Here is a 17683-nt window from a genome sequence, read left to right as displayed (position 1 = left end):
TCCCTTCCCTTCCCTTCCCTTCCCTTCCCTTCCCTTCCCTTCCCTTCCCTTCCCTTCCCTTCCCTTCCCTTCCCTTCCCTTCCCTTCCCTTCCCTTCCCTTCCCTTCCCTTCCCTTCCCTTCCCTTCCCTTCCCTTCCCTTCCCTTCCCTTCCCTTCCCTTCCCTTCCCTTCCCTTCCCTTCCCTTCCCTTCCCTTCCCTTCCCTTCCCTTCCCTTCCCTTCCCTTCCCTTCCCTTCCCTTCCCTTCCCTTCCCTTCCCTTCCCTTCCCTTCCCTTCCCTTCCCTTCCCTTCCCTTCCCTTCCCTTCCCTTCCCTTCCCTTCCCTTCCCTTCCCTTCCCTTCCCTTCCCTTCCCTTCCCTTCCCTTCCCTTCCCTTCCCTTCCCTTCCCTTCCCTTCCCTTCCCTTCCCTTCCCTTCCCACCCTGATCTGTCTGCATGTGACACGAAGAGCTGGTGCTCCAGAGGTGTTTGCTGGACCCCAGCACTTGAAGAACAACACGGGGATGTAAATGACAGATAAGATAAGAGAGGAACAAGAGAATGTGCTGCTATCTCTCACTTCCCCTTCTCATCCAGATAAAATGAGCATAGATTAAATGGAAATAAAGTATTAGAGGGACTGGAGGGGAAGACCAACACAATAACCACAAAGAATAGTGAGTGCTTCAGCAAGTGAAGCGGAAGTAGGTCATTCTAGTCCAAAAGGCTGACTCTGTCCTGTTTTGTCCGGGATTCCCAACCTGGCTGAGCTAGGCACTGGGCAGGAAATAACACTGGAAGGTGAGGAGAGTTATATGTACGTGTCCAAATTGGAATAGCCTTTGAAAAACAGCTTCTAGTGGAGCTTTGCACATTGCTCAGCAGTGTCCAGCCTGTGAAAGCATAAAACTAATGCTTTGGGCATATGTGACAGCTGGAGCACATCTTTTTATATGGGGAGCATGGAAGAATGAAGGAATATGCATTAAACATTTCTGCAGGGAGGAAAATGACCACTGAAAATGAAATGTCAGTGTTGGAAGGGTGGGTTCCCAAATCTCTGCTTGGCTAGGTGCAAGTTGTGCTGTCAGGGAATCCAGTCCATATATGCAGTGTCTGTTTGTGTTGTGATCATGCTGATCTGGCATGTCTTGTGATCCCCAGTGTGGCTGTGTGCCGGTTCTCCAGTACTGGTGATGAGTGGTACGTGCTAGTGGGAGTTGCCAAGGACCTGATTCTGAACCCACGCTCGGTTGCTGGGGGATTTGTGTACACATACAAGCTGGTGAATAGTGGTGAGAAGCTGGAGTTTCTGCACAAGGTGAGAGGGATGAAAAGGCCTGTTTGGGTGACTGGGTCATTTACAGGCAGTATTGGAATAGCTGTTACTTCACCCTGAATGCTATAATGATACTGCAGTACTCAATGGATTCTGGGCAAGATCATTATGCTGATGTTACACACTGGAAGCAGCCTCAGAGAAAATAAGCTGCCTCCTCCAAAATCACTTGGGACGTCTTTTGCAGAGCTGAGAATTGAACACAGATCTCCTGAGAGTCCCAGTCCTTTGCCTTAGCTATACTCTTATCCATCTAATTGGGTAAATGGGAAAGGAGCAGTGTTTTTCATGCCCCTGTTAGGGAGGGGAGAGAAATAGCTCTGTTTCCTTTTTGGAATATGAGCTCAGAGAGTTGCTCTGAGCACTTGTTTACAAAGTTAATTCATACTTGGGTTACTTGAACCGTGGTGCTAAGGCTCTCGGTCCACATGAAGCTGGTGTGAGCTGTCATCTTTCCTCTGATGCTGTTTTTGTTGCATGTAGAAATGATTAGTCACCTAGTGACCAGCTTGCTTGACAGGTCTCTGGGGCTTTAGTGAGGGTTTCGGCAGAACTCCGTTAAAACAAAATTCTGTTCTTCCCTCGTGCATGGCTGATTTGAGCAGATGAGCACGTGGACAGGAGCGTTGTGACTTATTCACTTCCTATAGTCCTGATGCAATGAGTGGGTTCTGTCCTGGACCAAGGCCTCTTCTGGTGCCACTGAACACCCACTTGGAAGTTGGCAGAGCTGATGATATGAAATAATTTATATTAGCCAGTGCAACCAATCTGGGAATGCTGTAACTGGAAGCTCTCTACATGTTCCCATTCTCTGCTGTGGCTGATCCTTCTGGATTGATAAGTGGTGGGAGATTTTTCAGCCCTGTCTGAGTTACTGGAATTGTGGGCACACTAATTATTCAGATGTAGCACTTCTTCAGTGGCAGCTTCAGAGCGTCTGTGGCAGATGGTTGAATTAGGTTCATGCCTTTGTTTTAAAAACAGACAATCTGGTTGGATTTAGGTAAAGCATAAATCTTTCTGTTGGGGATAAAGCAAAACTAAGAACCAAGGCAACGAGATCCTTGCCTTCCTTTGCTGCCTGCCCAGCGTGGGGTTCTTATAGCGGTCCTACGCTTCAGTTAAGGTGAACTGCCAGCAGTGTGTTGTCTGTGTAGTACCCAGAGCTCTGTTAGCACCACATGTGGTATATGCTGCTGTTGAAAGGCCTATGGAGGACTGACCTTTTGCCCCTGCTGTAGAAAAAGATTGTGATTAGCCTTTTGCATTGAAAGCTTTGGCACAGGCCAACGAGCTTCAACCGCATCATTAGCTGAATGCATTCTGAAATTTGGTGTAAGGTTAGCTCTGTTAATGGGGGTCTCACAGTCATCGTCTTCCCTCTGTAGACCCCTGTGGAGGAGGTTCCTGCAGCCATTGCTCCGTTCCAAGGTAGAGTCTTAATTGGAGTTGGAAAGCTCTTGCGCGTTTATGACTTGGGCAAGAAGAAACTGCTTCGGAAGTGTGAGAATAAGGTACTGACTCTTGTTCTTGACCAGGGCTGTTAACTTGGAGCAAGTGATGCTTTGCAGCAGGAGTGAAACAAAGGGTTAGCTGCTACTCCAGCCTCCAGTGTGTCTGTGCACTTGGACCTCAGAACTGTGTCTGTGCCTTGCTGGTGTACGCTGGGTGCATGCACCTAGAGCAGTGTTGGCAGCTCTGGCTGGATTGGGCTGTTGTGCTGCACCTCTGCACCCTGAGCACACATCACTTTTCCATCACCATTCAGATAGCAGGTTCCCTTTTGTACCAGCTCAATGCGGGCTGTTAATGAACGTGTGCAGGGTTTCACAAGCCTGTACAGACCATGCCTTTGGCTGTCTGCTGCAAATGTGAGAGGTCTTATCCAGATAGGAAATGACAACTGCTGGAAATGTTTCCTTAGGTTAGGTGATCAGCAGGTGGGGGACAGAGTTGGAGGATGCATAGGTGGGGGACAGAGTTGGAGGATGCATATGAGCACCTCTTCAGATCCCCAGAATTTTGAAAAGGGGATTTTCTCCTTGAAGTAGATGATCCTTCTTGCTCAGCATCTCTGGTACTTTAGGAAAAGAAACTGCAGAGCATGGCTTTCTAAATCTTAACTGCCTGCTCCTCCCTCTCTTGTGCAAGCTGCAGAACCTGTGCCAGTTGCTCATTACTACACAAACAAACTCCAGCAAGCTCACAAGCAGGCTAGGAACTTGTAGGGGAACATTTTTGTGTGTGTGTTGGGTGTTTTTTGGGTTTTGTTTTGTTCCTAAAATATGACTTGCATAAAAAAGTTGAAGCTTTGCTTCTTGGGTCTTTCATGACCACAGTAGTGAGGGGACACTGAAGCAATGCCTGCTTACAGGAGTGTCCCTGTCATCTCAGTTCATAGGCTTACCAGCAGTGCTTGTTCTCTGGACATTACTCTCATTCAGCAGGCTGAGAATGATGCATGCTGGGTGTTAGGTTGCAAGGCCCGGTATTGACAGTGTATTTAGATTGGGGCTGTACCATGCCAGAAATGAGATGTAGTTTTGGAGGGAATTATGGGAAATGGGGAGTGAGCCATAGTTCACAGGGGGAAATAGTGTTTCAGTTGGAATAGGGTGGAGTTAATGGGTTATGCTTCCCTGTTTAAAGCACTCAGGTTTTGTCCTTTCTCTTTCAAAAGCACATTGCCAACTACATCTGTGGGATCCAAACCATTGGGCACAGAGTAATTGTTTCAGATGTTCAGGAGAGTTTCATCTGGGTGCGCTACAAAAGGAATGAGAACCAGCTTATCATCTTTGCTGATGACACTTATCCCCGGTGGGTCACTACAGCAACTCTCCTGGATTATGACACTGTGGCTGGAGCAGACAAGTTTGGCAACATCTGCGTGGTGAGTGTGCCTCGGAGAAGTCGGGGCTTTTTGGACACGATGTATTTTTCCTTAAAACATCCATGATTTGTCTTAAAAGAATGAGAATCTGTGCTTAATGGAGACAACGCCCTGTACCATTCACTTGGTTTTACGGTGTGACTAGCTGTCATCATAGCGGATGGCTGCAGTTTATCAGTTTGTTAATTAAAGCAAACAAGTTAGGCAGCAAACAAGTTTTGACATCAGCAGGTCAAAAAACATATTTCTGAAGCATTCAATAACTTGTGTTGAAGTTGCCCAAAACTTGCTGTGAATAAGCCTTGAAATGAAGCTTGTGACTGTGAAAGGGCCCATGAGAACTTGCATCAGGGTTATCACTCTTACTTTCCCTGGCTAAACCTCATCGCTGGCATTTAGCTTTCTCTGTCACTTCCTCTCGAAAGTTGGCTTTCAGTGCTGACACTTCCCCTGTTGGCTGGATTTCAGCAGGGGAGGAGGAAAGAATAGATGGTCTTTCTGCCAGAGCTTTGATCTCTTTCTGAAGTGTGCTCGGGTGCTTTGGAGTGCAGAGTTCAGCAAGTGTCAGACGCTGCGCCTGCAGGATTTGACCAACACACACAAATCAATCCTCCTTTGGTTTTCCTGCCTCACATCAATCGAACTGTTTCCTTAGTGGGAACCACCTTCAAAACATTTTGACCATACCTTCCAGGGTGATCTGCAAGTGCCAGGCCAGGCAGAGGCCAGTCATGAGGTTCTGCCCATGTTTTTGAGCGATAGGCCATTGGTCTTGACAACACAGTTGTCGCCTAAAGGCCTTGTTGGAGGGGCAAATAGATGATTTTGCTGTAAGCGTAAAGTGATTCTTGTAGAGTCCACAAAAGCAGCCTTTCAAAGACCACAAGGATTCTCCAGAGATAATGTGCCATTTCTGCAGCTTGTTGACTCTTTCTTCCTCTTTCAATGCAGGTGAGATTGCCTCCCAACACCAATGATGAGGTAGATGAGGATCCCACAGGCAACAAAGCTCTCTGGGACAGGGGGCTTCTTAATGGAGCATCACAGAAGGTAATGCTTTGTGGGAAGCATATGGTTATTGTGGGAAAAGAATATGCTGCTTTTCTGTGAAGTCCTCTGCAGTGTTGTCCAGGAGATGTATTGGCAGTTCTGCTCCTACACATCTACTGTGCTGTGGGTGATCGGTTTTCACTGTCACTGGGAGCCAAATTCAGTTTCTGAAATCACGGCCGATGCCTATTCAGTGATGTTTGATTGAAGCAGCACGCTCATTTTCTTTTCCTGCTTTCCCTCATTACTTGCATCCGTTTGTCCAGCTCAAGAGAGTGATTTGGTGGCATGCTGAGTTTTGCCACCTGGTTCCAGGTGGAAGGCACTTCCTCTTCAGAAAAGTATTTCAGAACTAGCAGGTGGCCAAATTTATTCTGCTTTCCTCTCTCAAGCCTTTTGATGCTTTGATATAACCTAAAGAAAAAACATGCTTCTGTGGTTGACTTTCAGGCTGAAGTGATTATGAATTATCACGTGGGAGAGACAGTGCTGTCCTTACAGAAGACCACACTGATCCCAGGAGGCTCTGAATCTCTTGTCTATACCACCTTATCGGGGGGGATAGGAATCTTGGTCCCTTTTACTTCCCACGAGGTAAGCAAGCCCCATCATTATGCTGCAGAGCTGCTGCTTTTCTGTGCACTCATCCCCAGCCAGTATATTACTGTGCTGCATCCCTTGAGGGTAACTCTAGTGCTCTGCAGTATGTGAAATCCTGGGCTGAAGGAAGGCCTGTGGCTGTGGGACAGGCTCCAATGCAAAGGGGAAGAGAAGGAGCTTATTAGCTCCTCCTTCTACATTGGTTCTATGAAGAGTTGAGAGCTTTTCTTGTTGCACTGGTGTTCTAAATCTGTGGAGCCCAGAGGAGCTCTTCGGTGATTTGGTGTCTATGAGGAGGGATCCTTGGGCATGCTTTGTGTAGCCTGTAAACCATATTGATCAGGCACTGATGCTTCAAGTCCTGAAGATGGTATTCTCCTCTGTTTGCTGTGGTCTTCTGGAGCAGCAGATGTGGTCTTCTGGAGCAGCTTTCACTCTTTGAGCTGCACCTCTGTGCTGCACAGCTGCTATGTGCTCCAATTCCTGAGAGGCAGATCCTGGCCAAGGTGGCACAGTTGGCTGCTTAGCTCTGCTGTGGGTGCTCCCAGGGTGGAAGTGGTGAGGGGGTAACTGTGACCAGACCTTGGCTGCCATGTGCAGGGCTGCTCTAGCAGAACCTGGTAATGGCAGTGTTTCAGCCAGTGCAGGAGCACCTGGCTGATGGGTGTCATCTTGCCCCACCAGTGGCACTGACGTGCAGTAAACCGTTCTTTTACCAATTCTTAATCTCCCCAGGATCATGACTTCTTCCAGCATGTGGAAATGCACTTAAGGTCTGAGCACCCTCCTCTCTGTGGACGAGACCACCTCAGTTTCCGCTCCTACTACTTCCCAGTGAAGGTAGGTCTGAGTATTTAGGATCAGCTGGTCATGGGGGTGCAGAGACTTGCTTTGGGACACAGAAATGCTTTGAGGCATGGTAGAAGCAAGTCAAGGTTGCTGTTCAGTGGGGAAGGCTGGGGCAATGTAAACCATAGCTGGTGTAGTGACTGTGGCAGGAGCTGAAGCTAGCTCTTGAATAGCACTCTGTAAGGAGAGCAGTATTTGGCACTTAATACTGGGTCTGTTTTGGTTTCTTAACCCTTGTAATGAGCCTTCTGAGGGTTGGTCTCAAGACCCAAGCCCAGAGGTGCTGTTGCTGCGCTTCTCTACTTGCCATAGCATCTCCTTTTTCCATCAGGAGAAGCATAATTACGTAGCTGTTTGCATGGCTAGGTCAAACTGGGTGTTGCCTGGGGGATATATTTTTTCCGCCACCATTGAAAAGGGAAATCTCATAAGGTTTCCTGTTCCTGCCTATTTCTGCTTTTGGGGAACTGTGAAGCTGTCGACTGCTAAATGCTGTGACCAGAAGGGTACAGAGTACTGGACTAGAGTAACTATGTGGTAACCACTATCAGAGTAACGTATGTAGTATCAGTCAGAAAACTGTCCCAGCAGCTGAAGCTGTCCAAGCGCAGAGGGTGTTCTTGCTCTTGATGAGCTTGGGGCTGATTTGTAGGAATCAAAAAGATGTTTCACATCTGATTGAAGATGCTCTTCAGTCATCTTTTGCAGCCTCCCCCAGCCTTCCCAGCACAGTGCTTGGACCCAGGTCGGATCTGTCTTCCCTTCCCTTCCCTTCCCTTCCCTTGTGTGATTCTTCAGCTGCACCCAGGCTTTTTGGGTTTCTCCTTTGTTAATAAAGCTGGCCAGTAATTAATTTGATGCTAACTGCTGCTGTTCAGCAGATGAGGTCACCAAGCATGGTCTTGTTTCCAGGATAGGATTAAGAAGCTCCTGGGAACAAACTGTTTGTTGCCATTTTTCCCCATTTAGGCAGGGTTCAGTGCCTCTGTGTTGTATCGATTCAATGCTCTCCTCCTTGCCCCTCCAGAATGTGATCGATGGGGACCTGTGTGAGCAGTTCAACTCCATGGAGCCTAACAAACAGAAGAATGTGGCCGAAGAGCTGGACCGGACCCCACCCGAGGTGTCCAAGAAGCTGGAAGACATCCGCACACGCTATGCTTTCTGAGCAGCAGCTGGCAGGAGCAGAGCTTCTCACTGGGCTCCTATGGATGCTCTTCCAAGCACAGTTGGGAGGAGGAATGTGTGCTTTTTTTCCCCTTTTTAAATATTGGTTTGCTCATCTTGGTTTATGTTTCAAAGTAATGCGACTCCAGTAAATGCAGTATCAGATATTAGGGCTCCCAACACATCCCGCTGCTTATGTGAAGGCTCCTGACATTCTGGCTTCCAGCTGGAGAGATTCCCTCTTGGCGAAGTGCCCAAGGAAGGGCACAGACTGACCCCCAGCCCCATCTCCTTGGCCCCCTGTTAGGATGGGGGAGCCCGAGGGTGTCTTGTGCTGGCCTTGCAGAAAGCCCTGTAGGGCAGATCCAGCTGAGCCTTTGTAGGATCAAGTGGGTTTTGCAATTTCCCAGCTTTTTGGTAAAGAAAACAGCTGTGGCGTAACTCAGGATTACCAGGCTCCTTTAGTAGTGACTGGTGAGAAGCTCTGGGCTTTCACCAGCCCTGGGAGCAGCCAGTGGGCAGCCTGGCTGTATGGAGGGCGTAACTGTCACACTTGTCTTGAACATTTTCTTCTGAATTGCAAGGGGGTTTTGGACTCACCATTTCTGACTGTTTTCCCTGTAAATAGAGTTTTGTACACTGTTGACTCTCTTGGGGGTGGGGAAGAGCGAGGCCTGAGTCTGGGACTTGATTTGTTTCATAATAACTTTGGCAAGAGCAGTGTCTCCAAGCTGTGACTGTGAGCAGCACATGAAGAATAAAAGCCTGTTTTTTTAACTAGCCTGATTCTGGGCCTCCTCTCCTTCGCAGCAGCTGTTGCTGACCTGATGGGAGCAGGAGGAGTGGAGGAGGAGTACAGAAATGTGCACACCCTCAACCCTGCGCCCTGTGTGGATGCTGGAGTCGTGCTGCAGCCCTGCAGGTGTTGGCCTGCAAGCCCCTCTCCACCTCCCTTCCCTGCCTGCTCTGCCTGGAGCTGGCCCCAAGCCCAGCAGTGCGTCCTGCAGCCAGAGCTGCTGCTCTCCAGCACCCGTCTGCCCCGGGGGCCACACAAAGCAGTGTATATGGAGAAAGGGTGGGAGAGAAGGGTCTTTCCCCCAGCTGCTGTTTCTCCAGCCCTTCCAGGGCATGGCTGCGGCTCAAGACTCCTGTTGCCTTGTGAAGCGGCTGCGGCTCAAGACTCCTGTTGCCTTGTGAAGCAGCTGCAGCTCTGGGAGGTGTTTCTGCCCTCTAGCTGGCTGTGAAGGCTCGCAGCTGGAGCTCACCCATGCAGCAGGTGCTTTCTGGTCTTGCCTCCTGGCTTACTCCTGGGAGTAGGTCTGTGTCTGTGGAGCTGAAGACCTCCCTTGGTGCATGGGATCCCACGAAGGGGCCTTTGCCCTCCTCACCAGCCAGCACTGCTCCCCACCTGGGGCTCGGAAAGGCAGGTGGCCCCCGGCCCAGTGACACGCTCCCATCAAACAGCTTCCGCATTCCTCCTCTGGCACATGTGCTGTGCGGGGTGAAGGTGAACACGCACCCTCCTGCCGTGTCCTTTGCACCCTCCTCTCTGCTCTCCTGCTTCGGCTTGTTGCTAGCAGGCTGTGTTGGCAGAGCACCCTTTGGCTCTGATGTGGCACCCAGCCACTGCTGCTTGCCCCACCTATCCTCTGCCTGGGAGTGAAGGGCTTTGTGCTCCCTTCCCACACTTACCTGGGACGGCTGCATCTGGGCTCCCTGCATTCCCTATTCCCTCATCCTCCCCCACGGTGTGATGCCTGCTCTGGATCCAGGAGAGCTCCAGCAGAACTTAGCGTGTGGCATGTTGTTAGTCCTAAGACAAGGGTGAGATCGCACCCAGGGAGGCTCAAGGTGTTCCCAAACTGGTTCCAAGCGCGAGGTTTTGCTTCCTTGGTCCAGCCTGTGTAAATTAACCTGTCTCCAGTGCAAGGCAAAGCCTGGGAGGGGCTGACCCCCAGCCTGGAGGAGCAGGTGTGCTGCTTGGGGGGCTGGCTGAGACTCCAGACCCCCTTTGTCTGGGGGGGCTCCAAGCTGGGCCCCCACCAGCCTCCCAGCAAGGGCAGTCCCCTGCCCCCGGGCCCCTGCAGCTGCAGGGTGCTGGGCTCCTGCTGACACATGGGAGCAAAGCTCCTGGGGTCAGTGCCATGTGCCAGGGGCTGTTTGCCTTGGGCTTGCACCAGTGGTGATTTCCAGCCTGGCACAGCTGAGGGAGGGCAAACAGCCTCCAGCTGCTGTGCAGCTCCGTGCTTTCCCTTCTCCTCCTCACCCCATCCCGGCTGCCAAGCTGATGACTACGTGGGCAGGAAATGCTATTAAATGGCTTCCTCTAACGCCTGCAGCAGATGTGGGCAAAACCCTGTAGACACTTAAGTGCGGAGCTGGACCAGCTCCTTCCCCTGCTCGGAGCTGGGCATCTTGCCCCCAGCCTGGAGCTGGGAGGGAGGCGAGGGCTGTGCCCAGGAGCTGGCTGGGGCTGGGGGGAAGCTTGGCAGGAGAGTGGCCATGGCCCTGACTCCATGCCAGGGGAATCCCAGCGCACTTTCCTCGCATGCAGAAGTGCATTCCTTCCCACGCGTTTCCCTGGGAGCGCTGACCTGCTCTTTGATAGCTGGTTTCTCTCGCTGACCCCTTGGACGCCCAGCAGCCCTGAGCACAGAGGCTGCCAGCTCTCCCAAGGGGCTTTTCAGGGTGGCGGAGGGGAGGACGGTGTCCCATCCCCTGCCACTGGCAGGGATTCAGGCCCGAAGCATCCTGAGAAACCAGCGTGGGCTTGGGCCAGAGGGAGCGGGAGTGCCCTGGGGGACAGCCAGGGATCCACCGGCCCCTCTGAGCGGGCTCTGCACAGCCTCCCCAGCCCACCGTGCGGGGCGCGTGCCAGGAAATGCTGGGCTGACACCCACTTCGAGTGCCCTGAAACTCACCTGTGGGTGCCCAGCCTGGAGGGCACCCTGGGGCATCTGGCCAGGGGAGCCCAGCGCCCTGGGGTGCCGGTGCTGGCAAAGCAGAGCACCCTGGGGAGCCTGTGGCTGTGCAGCGTGGTTAGCTGAGCACCCTGGGGTGCGTGTGGGCACCCAGCTGGGCTGGGTGAGCGCCCTGGGGTCATGCTGCAGGGCTGGCCCAGCACCCTGAGGAGCAGGGGGGCATGCAGCGTGGTTAGCTGAGCACCCCAAGGGGCACCCAGCTGGGGCAGCCAAGCACCTGTGGGGCACCCAACTGGGGTAGCCAAGCACCCCAAGGAGCAGGGAGGGACAGCTGAGCACTCTGGAGACACCCAGCTGGGCGAGCCGGGCACCCCAGGGACATCCGGCTGGGCTACCTGCGTACCCTGTGGACACCCATCTGGGCTAGCTAAGCACCCCGGGGACACCCAGCCAGGGCAGCCTGGCGCCCTGGGGACACCCGACAGCGTTAACTGAGCACCCCGGGGACACGCGGCTGGGCTAGCTCCCCACCCCGGGGACAGCCGGCCGGCGCAGCCGAGCACCCGCGGCAGGGCAGGGCAGGGCAGGGCCGGACGGGACCGGGCCGGGCCGGGCCGGGCCGGGCGGGGCGGTCGCTCGGTCCCCGCTCCCCGCCCGGCCCCCGGCAGCCGCCCCGCCCGCTCCCCGCGCCGCCGCCCCCCGCCCGCCTCCCGGGAAGCGCGGGCACGGCCCGGCCGCCGCCGCCGCCCGCGGGGAGACGCGTCCCGCGCCGGCGGCCCCGCGCGCCGCGCCAGGTGGGTCCGCGGGCGCCTCGCGCGTGGGGGCGCGAGGGGGCGGGTCCGCGCGGGGGCGGCCGTGCTGCGGGGGCCGCCGCGGGGTGTGCGGCGGGGGGCTGCGGCTGGTCACGCTTGGCCCCGCGTGGGGACACGGCGCGGCGCCCCCTGCGCGTGGGGACACGGTGTGGGGACGCGGCCCGGCCGCGTTTGCGTGGGGACATGTCGCAGGGGCATGGCACGCGGGTCCGTTCACGTGGGGACGTGGACTGGGAACATGGCGTGGGGACACAGCGTGGGGACACAGCATGGCCCCCGCGTGGGGACGCGGTGTGGGGACACGGCCCGGCTGCTTACCCTGGGACATGGCGTGGGGACACAGCGTGGCCCCGTTTGCACGGGGTCGTGGTGTGGGGACGTGGGAGGGGCCCCTTTTGTGCTGGGACATGGCATGGCCCCTTCTGTGTGTGCCACGCTGTGCGGGGACACAACACTTCCCCCTTTGCGTGGGGACACGCTGTGGAGGACACAGCACAGGGACACGCTATGGTCCCCTTCCTGTGGGGTGACAGCGTGGGCACATGGCACAGCCCCCTTTGCATGGGCGTGGGGATACAACACGTCCCCCTCTGCGTGGGGACCCAGCGTGGAGTGGCCTGGCCACTTCACCAGCCCCATCCCCCCAGTACTCCTTGGCTGAGCTCCTGCTGAGGCCGGACAAACTCATTGCTGGGATAACAGTGCTGGGCTGGGCCCCCCCCGCCCTGGAAATCCCCTGGGAGTGGCACCGGAGGAACCCCTGGCAGGCCTGTCCCGAGCACAGCTCCACGGCGACCCACAGCCCTCTGGGGCCACCCGGGGCTCATGTGGGGCCGTCCCTGTCCCACAGCCCCCGGGGCGCGGAGCGGGTGCCTTCCCTGGGGGCTGCAGCCTGGGTGCCCACCTGCCCTGGGGCTGCAGCCGGGGCTTTCTCCCCCCAGATCCCTTTTTGCAGTGCAGGGGGGTCCTGCAACCCCTGGAGCGCATCCCTGCCTGCACCCTGTGATGGCCCCGGGACCTGCTGCCTCCCTGCAGCCAGCTGGAGAGGAGAAGCCAGCGGGGATGGCCAGGGAGGGGGACTGACCCCCCATCCATGGCAGGGGGCAACCGCCCGGGGCTACTGGAGAGCAGCCCAGCGCCCAGGGCCCGCACCTGTCCCTTGTCCCCCTGCTGCGTGCACCGCTGCCCAGGAGGCTCCCGGTGAGCTCTGGCCATGTAGGTGCAGCCCGGGGCTCCGCCGACAGCTGCCGTCAACATGCAGCAGGGCTACGCGGCCGTCCTGTGTGAGTACAGCTTGGGGACCCGGGGGAGGATGGCCTCGGGGGTCACCCCAGTGCCAGTGGGTGTCCCTGGGGAGGGCTGACACCGCTCACTTTTGGCTGCCCAGGTATCCTGGCTGCGCTGGGGCTGGAGGCTGCTGCGCTGGGCGAATGCGAGCTCACCCGCCTGCTCCAGGACAAGCTGCAGTACAAGATGCGCCTGCAGTACATGGTAACCCCCAGTTTTAGGGGGGGTGAGGGGACACGTGGCATTGCAGGGCCCAGGTTTGCTGTAGGGGGGACATGGGAGGGCAGCACCCACTGCCTCTACAGTGGCCGGGTGCTGGGGGGTGTTTTATTTACCGGGGGCAACTTGTGCCAAAAGGTGCCCAGAGCTGCTTCTGCTGGTGCATCTTTGGGGGTTGACCATGTCAAAGGGCTTTCCCACCGGTTCCCCAGTGTCACGCTGAGACTGGCAGGGATGTCCCTGTCACTTTGCTGCCATCCCCTGTGCTCTTCCCTGCCTTTCCAGAAACATTACTTCCCCACTGACTACACGGTCCAGGTCCAGTACGAAGAGGTGCTACGGCCGTCCAACATCACCCGCCTGGTACGATGGCAGCAGGGTACTGCCCCGTGATGGGGATGCTCTGGGGACCCGCAGGGGCTGCCTTGGGTCTCACCCGGGGCACCCTCTCGCCTGCAGCGCAACAGGACGGTGTCGGAGGTGGCACTGCGGTACCTCTGGTTCCACGTCAGCTCCCAGGCAGTGCTGCGGATCCGTGAGGTGCTGCCAGAGAAGCATCCATCCTGGAAGTACACCCAGGAGCTGTTCCAGCTCTTCGATGCCCTGGGCAAGGAGTACAGCAAGTACCGGCAGGTGGGGAGACCCTGGGGCTCCCCTGGCACTCCCAGCCCGGCCGCACGCTCACACACAGCCTTGCACACCCCTTGCAGAGCTGCTGCATACACACAGCGTGGAAGCACCCGATGCCTGTGCATGCAGACACGCATGTTGCATGCTCACATGGCACACGCACAGATGTGGGGGGCACAAGTGGTACACGCAACCACATAGCACACAGATGTGCTGTGAGGACACGCACCCACGGGCGTGCGCAGCCCCCTGCATGTGAGTCTTGTGGGAGGGCCAGCATGGGCAGGATGCTGCGGGGCAGAGTTTGGCACCCGGGGTGCGGGGCCGTGGGGCAGCGCCGGGGGATATTCCACATCTGGCATTGGTGGTTCAGTGGTAGAATTCTCGCCTGCCACGCGGGAGGCCCGGGTTCGATTCCCGGCCAATGCAGCATGAGTTTTTCTTGCCTGCAAACCCCCCTGGGGGGCCGGCGGGGCTGGGGGCAGAGGGAACGCAACCATCACCAATACCACCATGGGGTGGCAGTGCCACGGCCAGAAGGGGGATCCTGCAGAAGGTGACCCACAAATTCATCCCCATTTTCCCGGTGGCAGCACCTTGCCGCAGCAGTAGCAGAGGTCCTGCCTCTCCTCCCAAGCCTCTGCAGCCTCAATGGAGCTGCTGCAGCCCAGAGGTGGCTGCGTTTGGGTGCTGGGTGGGGATGCCCTGTCACAGCTGGGTCTCCAGGGTGAACCCAAAGTGGCTGGGGTGGGGTGTCCTGTGCCATGAGGCAGGTTCTGCAGCCCCTCTGAGGAGAGTGTGAGCTTTGCTTGGTCTTCTCATCAGAGTGTTAACTCTGAAGGCTAATGACAGCCCCCCTTGCTGGAGGTGATGTCTGAGGCAGCAGGAAGAGGTGCTCTTGTGGCCTGATCCCCGTCATGAGAGCTGTCTGTTGGGGTCCCCTCTCTGGGGGGGATTCCCAGCCGGCAGTGCCTGTTGCTGCTGCTCCCCCCTGCCCGCGCTGGGTGTGGGGCCGTGGGGCAGGGCTGTGCGGTGCTTCACATCTGGCATTGGTGGTTCAGTGGTAGAATTCTCGCCTGCCACGCGGGAGGCCCGGGTTCGATTCCCGGCCAATGCAGCAGCTGCAGTTTTTGCACCCTGGTGTCCTGGGGGGGCCTTGGGGGCTGCCGAAGGGAGCCCAAATGTTCTCCCTTGGGCACCCCCCAGCACTTCCATCACTGGCTGGGCAGAGCAGAGCCGGCACCCCTTGGTGACTGCTGAGGGGCTGTGGCAGGAAGCTGCTAGGGGGATTGGTGGCCGTGAGGGTCCCTGGCTTGGTGGCAGTGAGTCACCCTGGCTTTCAGTGGCAGTGAGTGTCTGCATCTCAGAGGCAGCAAGGGTCCCTGGCCCAGGGCAATGGGGGGTGCTCGGGGCTGGGAGGTGCAGCTGCACCCCGGAGGCAGCTGTATTTAGCTGCTGGGTGGGGGTGGCCTGTCACAGCTGCATCTCCAGGGTGAACCCAAAGTGTATCTGGGTTGTTCTTTTGCCGTGGGGCAGGTTATGCAGCCCCTCCAAGGAGAGAGCGAACTTTGCTTGGTCTTCTCATCAGAGTGTTAACTCTGAAGGCTAATGACAACCCCCCTTGCTGGAGGTGATGTCTGAGGCAGCAGGAAGAGGTGCTCTTGTGGCCTCATCCCCATCATGAGAGCTGTCTGTTGGGGTCCCCTCTCTGGGGGGGATTCCCAGCTGGCAGTGCCTGTTGCTGCTGCTCCCCCCTGCCCGCGCTGGGTGTGGGGCCGTGGGGCAGGGCTGTGGGGTGCCCCACATCTGGCATTGGTGGTTCAGTGGTAGAATTCTCGCCTGCCACGCGGGAGGCCCGGGTTCGATTCCCGGCCAATGCAGCAGCTGCAGTTTTTGCACCCTGGTGTCACCAGGGGGATCTTGGGGGCTGCTGGGGTGCCCGTGGGGGGGGCCCAGAGCTGCTCCCTTGGGCACACTGTCCCTTTGGCCATGTCCCTGTGGCCCCTGTGCGGGTGCTCAGGCTGCAAGGGTGGCAGCACCAGCTCTGCAGTGAGTGTCCCTGGCTTGGTGGCACTGTGGGGGCAGTGGGATGAGGTGGTTTGGTGACAGGGAGCATCTGTGCTGGGTGCCAGGGAGGGACACTGTCTTTTTGGCAGTGAGGGTCCATGGCTTGGTGGAGGTAGGGTCCCTTGCTTGGTGGCAATCAGGGTCCCTTGCTCTGTAGCAGTGAGGGACACTGGCTCAGGAGCAGTGGGGGGTGCTGGCCCCTGTCAGGGATGCCCAGGCCACAGAGCCATAGGGCAGCTGTGGGCAGCCCCACATCTGGCATTGGTGGCTCAGTGGGACAATTCCGCCCCCCCCCCCCCCCCCCCCCCCCCCCCCCCCCCGAGTTTGGTTCCCAGCCAATGCGGCCCTGATGTCCTGCCCTTCACCTCCACAGCCCCCTCCACTCAACTTGGGCTCCATGCGGCCGCAGGCTGCTTGGGGCTGGGAGGTGCCACTGCACCCTGGAGGCAGCTACATTTAGGTGCTGGGTGGGGATGCCCTGTCACAGCTGGGTCTCCAGGGTGAACCCAAAGTGGCTGGGGTGGGGTGTCCTGTGCCATGAGGCAGGTTCTGCAGCCCCTCCAAGGAGAGCATGAGCTTTGCTTGGTCTTCTCATCAGAGTGTTAACTCTGAAGGCTAATGACAACCCCCCTTGCTGGAGGTGATGTCTGAGGCAGCAGGAAGAGGTGCTCTTGTGGCCTCATCCCCATCATGAGAGCTGTCTGTTGGGGTCCCCTCTCTGGGGGGGATTCCCAGCCGGCAGTGCCTGTTGCTGCTGCTCCCCCCTGCCCGCGCTGGGTGTGGGGCCGTGGGGCAGGGCTGTGCGGTGCTTCACATCTGGCATTGGTGGTTCAGTGGTAGAATTCTTGCCTGCCACGCGGGAGGCCCGGGTTCGATTCCCGGCCAATGCAGCAGCTGCAGTTTTTGCACCCTGGTGTCCTGGGGGGGGCTCGGGGGCTGCTGGGGTACCCTGGGCGGGGGGGGGGGGGGGGGAGGCAGAGTTAATCCCTTGGGCACCCCTGGCACCGCCGTCCGTTGTGGCCCCTGTGTGGGTGCACAGCCCCCCAGGGGTGGCATTACTTGCAGGCAGAGCCAGCACCCCTTGGTGAGTCCCAAGGGTCTGTGGCAGGGAGCTGCCTGGGAGCTTGGTGGCAGTGAGGGCCCTGGGTCAGTGGCAGTGAGTGCCCCTGGCTCAGGGGTAGTGGAGGACACTGGTTTGGTGGCAGTGAGGGTCCCTGGCTTGGTGGCAGTGAGGGGCACTGGTTCAGGGCCAGTGATTGTCCATGGCTTGGTGGCCATGAGAGTCCCTGGCTCAGTGGCAGTAAGTCACCTTGGCTTTCAGTGGCAGTGAGTGTCTGTGGCTCGGTGGCAATGAGGGTCCCTGCCCCAGGGCAATGGGGGCTGCTTGGGACTGGAGGGTGCTGCTGCAGCCCACAAGGAACTTCATTTGGGTGCTGGGTGGGGGTGGCCTGTCACAGCTGCATCTCCAGGGTGAACCCAAAGTGTGGCTGGGGTGTCTTGTGCCATAGGGCAGGTTCTGCAGCCCCTCCAAGGAGAGCATGAGCTTTGCTTGGTCTTCTCATCAGAGTGTTAACTCTGAAGGCTAATGACAACCCCCCTTGCTGGAGGTGATGTCTGAGGCAGCAGGAAGAGGTGCTCTTGTGGCCTCATCCCCATCATGAGAGCTGTCTGTTGGGGTCCCCTCTCTGGGGGGGATTCCCAGCTGGCAGTGCCTGTTGCTGCTGCTCCCCCCTGCCCGCGCTGGGTGTGGGGCCGTGGGGCAGGGCTGTGCGGTGCTTCACATCTGGCATTGGTGGTTCAGTGGTAGAATTCTCGCCTGCCACGCGGGAGACCCGGGTTCGATTCCCGGCCAATGCAGCAGCTGCAG

At 57.0% G+C, this 17683-nt stretch overlaps 2 protein-coding genes and 5 non-coding genes across 12 annotated transcripts in view; all 7 read left to right on the top strand.

Annotated features, from left to right (window-relative positions):
* Nucleotides 1-8655, top strand: part of SF3B3 (splicing factor 3b subunit 3) — a 30783-nt gene extending 22128 nt beyond the window's left edge. Inside the window, exons 20-26 of the mRNA XM_075510471.1 lie at nt 1144-1300; nt 2710-2835; nt 4002-4214; nt 5166-5264; nt 5715-5858; nt 6600-6704; nt 7741-8655. Of these exons, the coding sequence (XP_075366586.1) occupies nt 1144-1300; nt 2710-2835; nt 4002-4214; nt 5166-5264; nt 5715-5858; nt 6600-6704; nt 7741-7881 (985 nt within the window). The 3' untranslated portion in view covers nt 7882-8655. The remainder of the gene's footprint in view (nt 1-1143; nt 1301-2709; nt 2836-4001; nt 4215-5165; nt 5265-5714; nt 5859-6599; nt 6705-7740) is intronic.
* Nucleotides 8656-11486: 2831 nt separating this feature from the next.
* Nucleotides 11487-17683, top strand: part of IL34 (interleukin 34) — a 56613-nt gene continuing 50416 nt past the window's right edge. For 2 of the 6 annotated variants that reach the window (XM_075510457.1, XM_075510452.1), the window contains exons 1-5: nt 11509-11595; nt 12555-12896; nt 13001-13104; nt 13405-13482; nt 13579-13752. In XM_075510457.1, coding sequence (XP_075366572.1) covers nt 12869-12896; nt 13001-13104; nt 13405-13482; nt 13579-13752 — 384 coding nt within the window. In that variant the 5' untranslated portion in view covers nt 11509-11595; nt 12555-12868. Of the gene's footprint in view, nt 11596-12463; nt 12897-13000; nt 13105-13404; nt 13483-13578; nt 13753-17683 lie in introns of all 6 variants that reach the window. The other 4 variants (XM_075510456.1, XM_075510454.1, XM_075510455.1 and 1 more) reach the window with 4 other exon arrangements.
* TRNAG-GCC (transfer RNA glycine (anticodon GCC)) lies at nt 14108-14178 on the top strand. Its single transcript has one exon. It is a non-coding gene; the product is annotated as a tRNA-Gly (tRNA).
* TRNAG-GCC (transfer RNA glycine (anticodon GCC)) lies at nt 14796-14866 on the top strand. The gene has a single exon. It is a non-coding gene; the product is annotated as a tRNA-Gly (tRNA).
* Nucleotides 15559-15629, top strand: TRNAG-GCC (transfer RNA glycine (anticodon GCC)). The gene has a single exon. It is a non-coding gene; the product is annotated as a tRNA-Gly (tRNA).
* TRNAG-GCC (transfer RNA glycine (anticodon GCC)) lies at nt 16636-16706 on the top strand. Its single transcript has one exon. It is a non-coding gene; the product is annotated as a tRNA-Gly (tRNA).
* Nucleotides 17603-17673, top strand: TRNAG-GCC (transfer RNA glycine (anticodon GCC)). Its single transcript has one exon. It is a non-coding gene; the product is annotated as a tRNA-Gly (tRNA).

The sequence above is a fragment of the Mycteria americana genome, chromosome 8 (genome assembly GCF_035582795.1).
Source record: "Mycteria americana isolate JAX WOST 10 ecotype Jacksonville Zoo and Gardens chromosome 8, USCA_MyAme_1.0, whole genome shotgun sequence".
Lineage (NCBI taxonomy): Eukaryota > Metazoa > Chordata > Aves > Ciconiiformes > Ciconiidae > Mycteria > Mycteria americana.
Note: the sequence above shows the minus strand (reverse complement) of the source record. Positions and strands in the feature narration are given on the sequence as shown.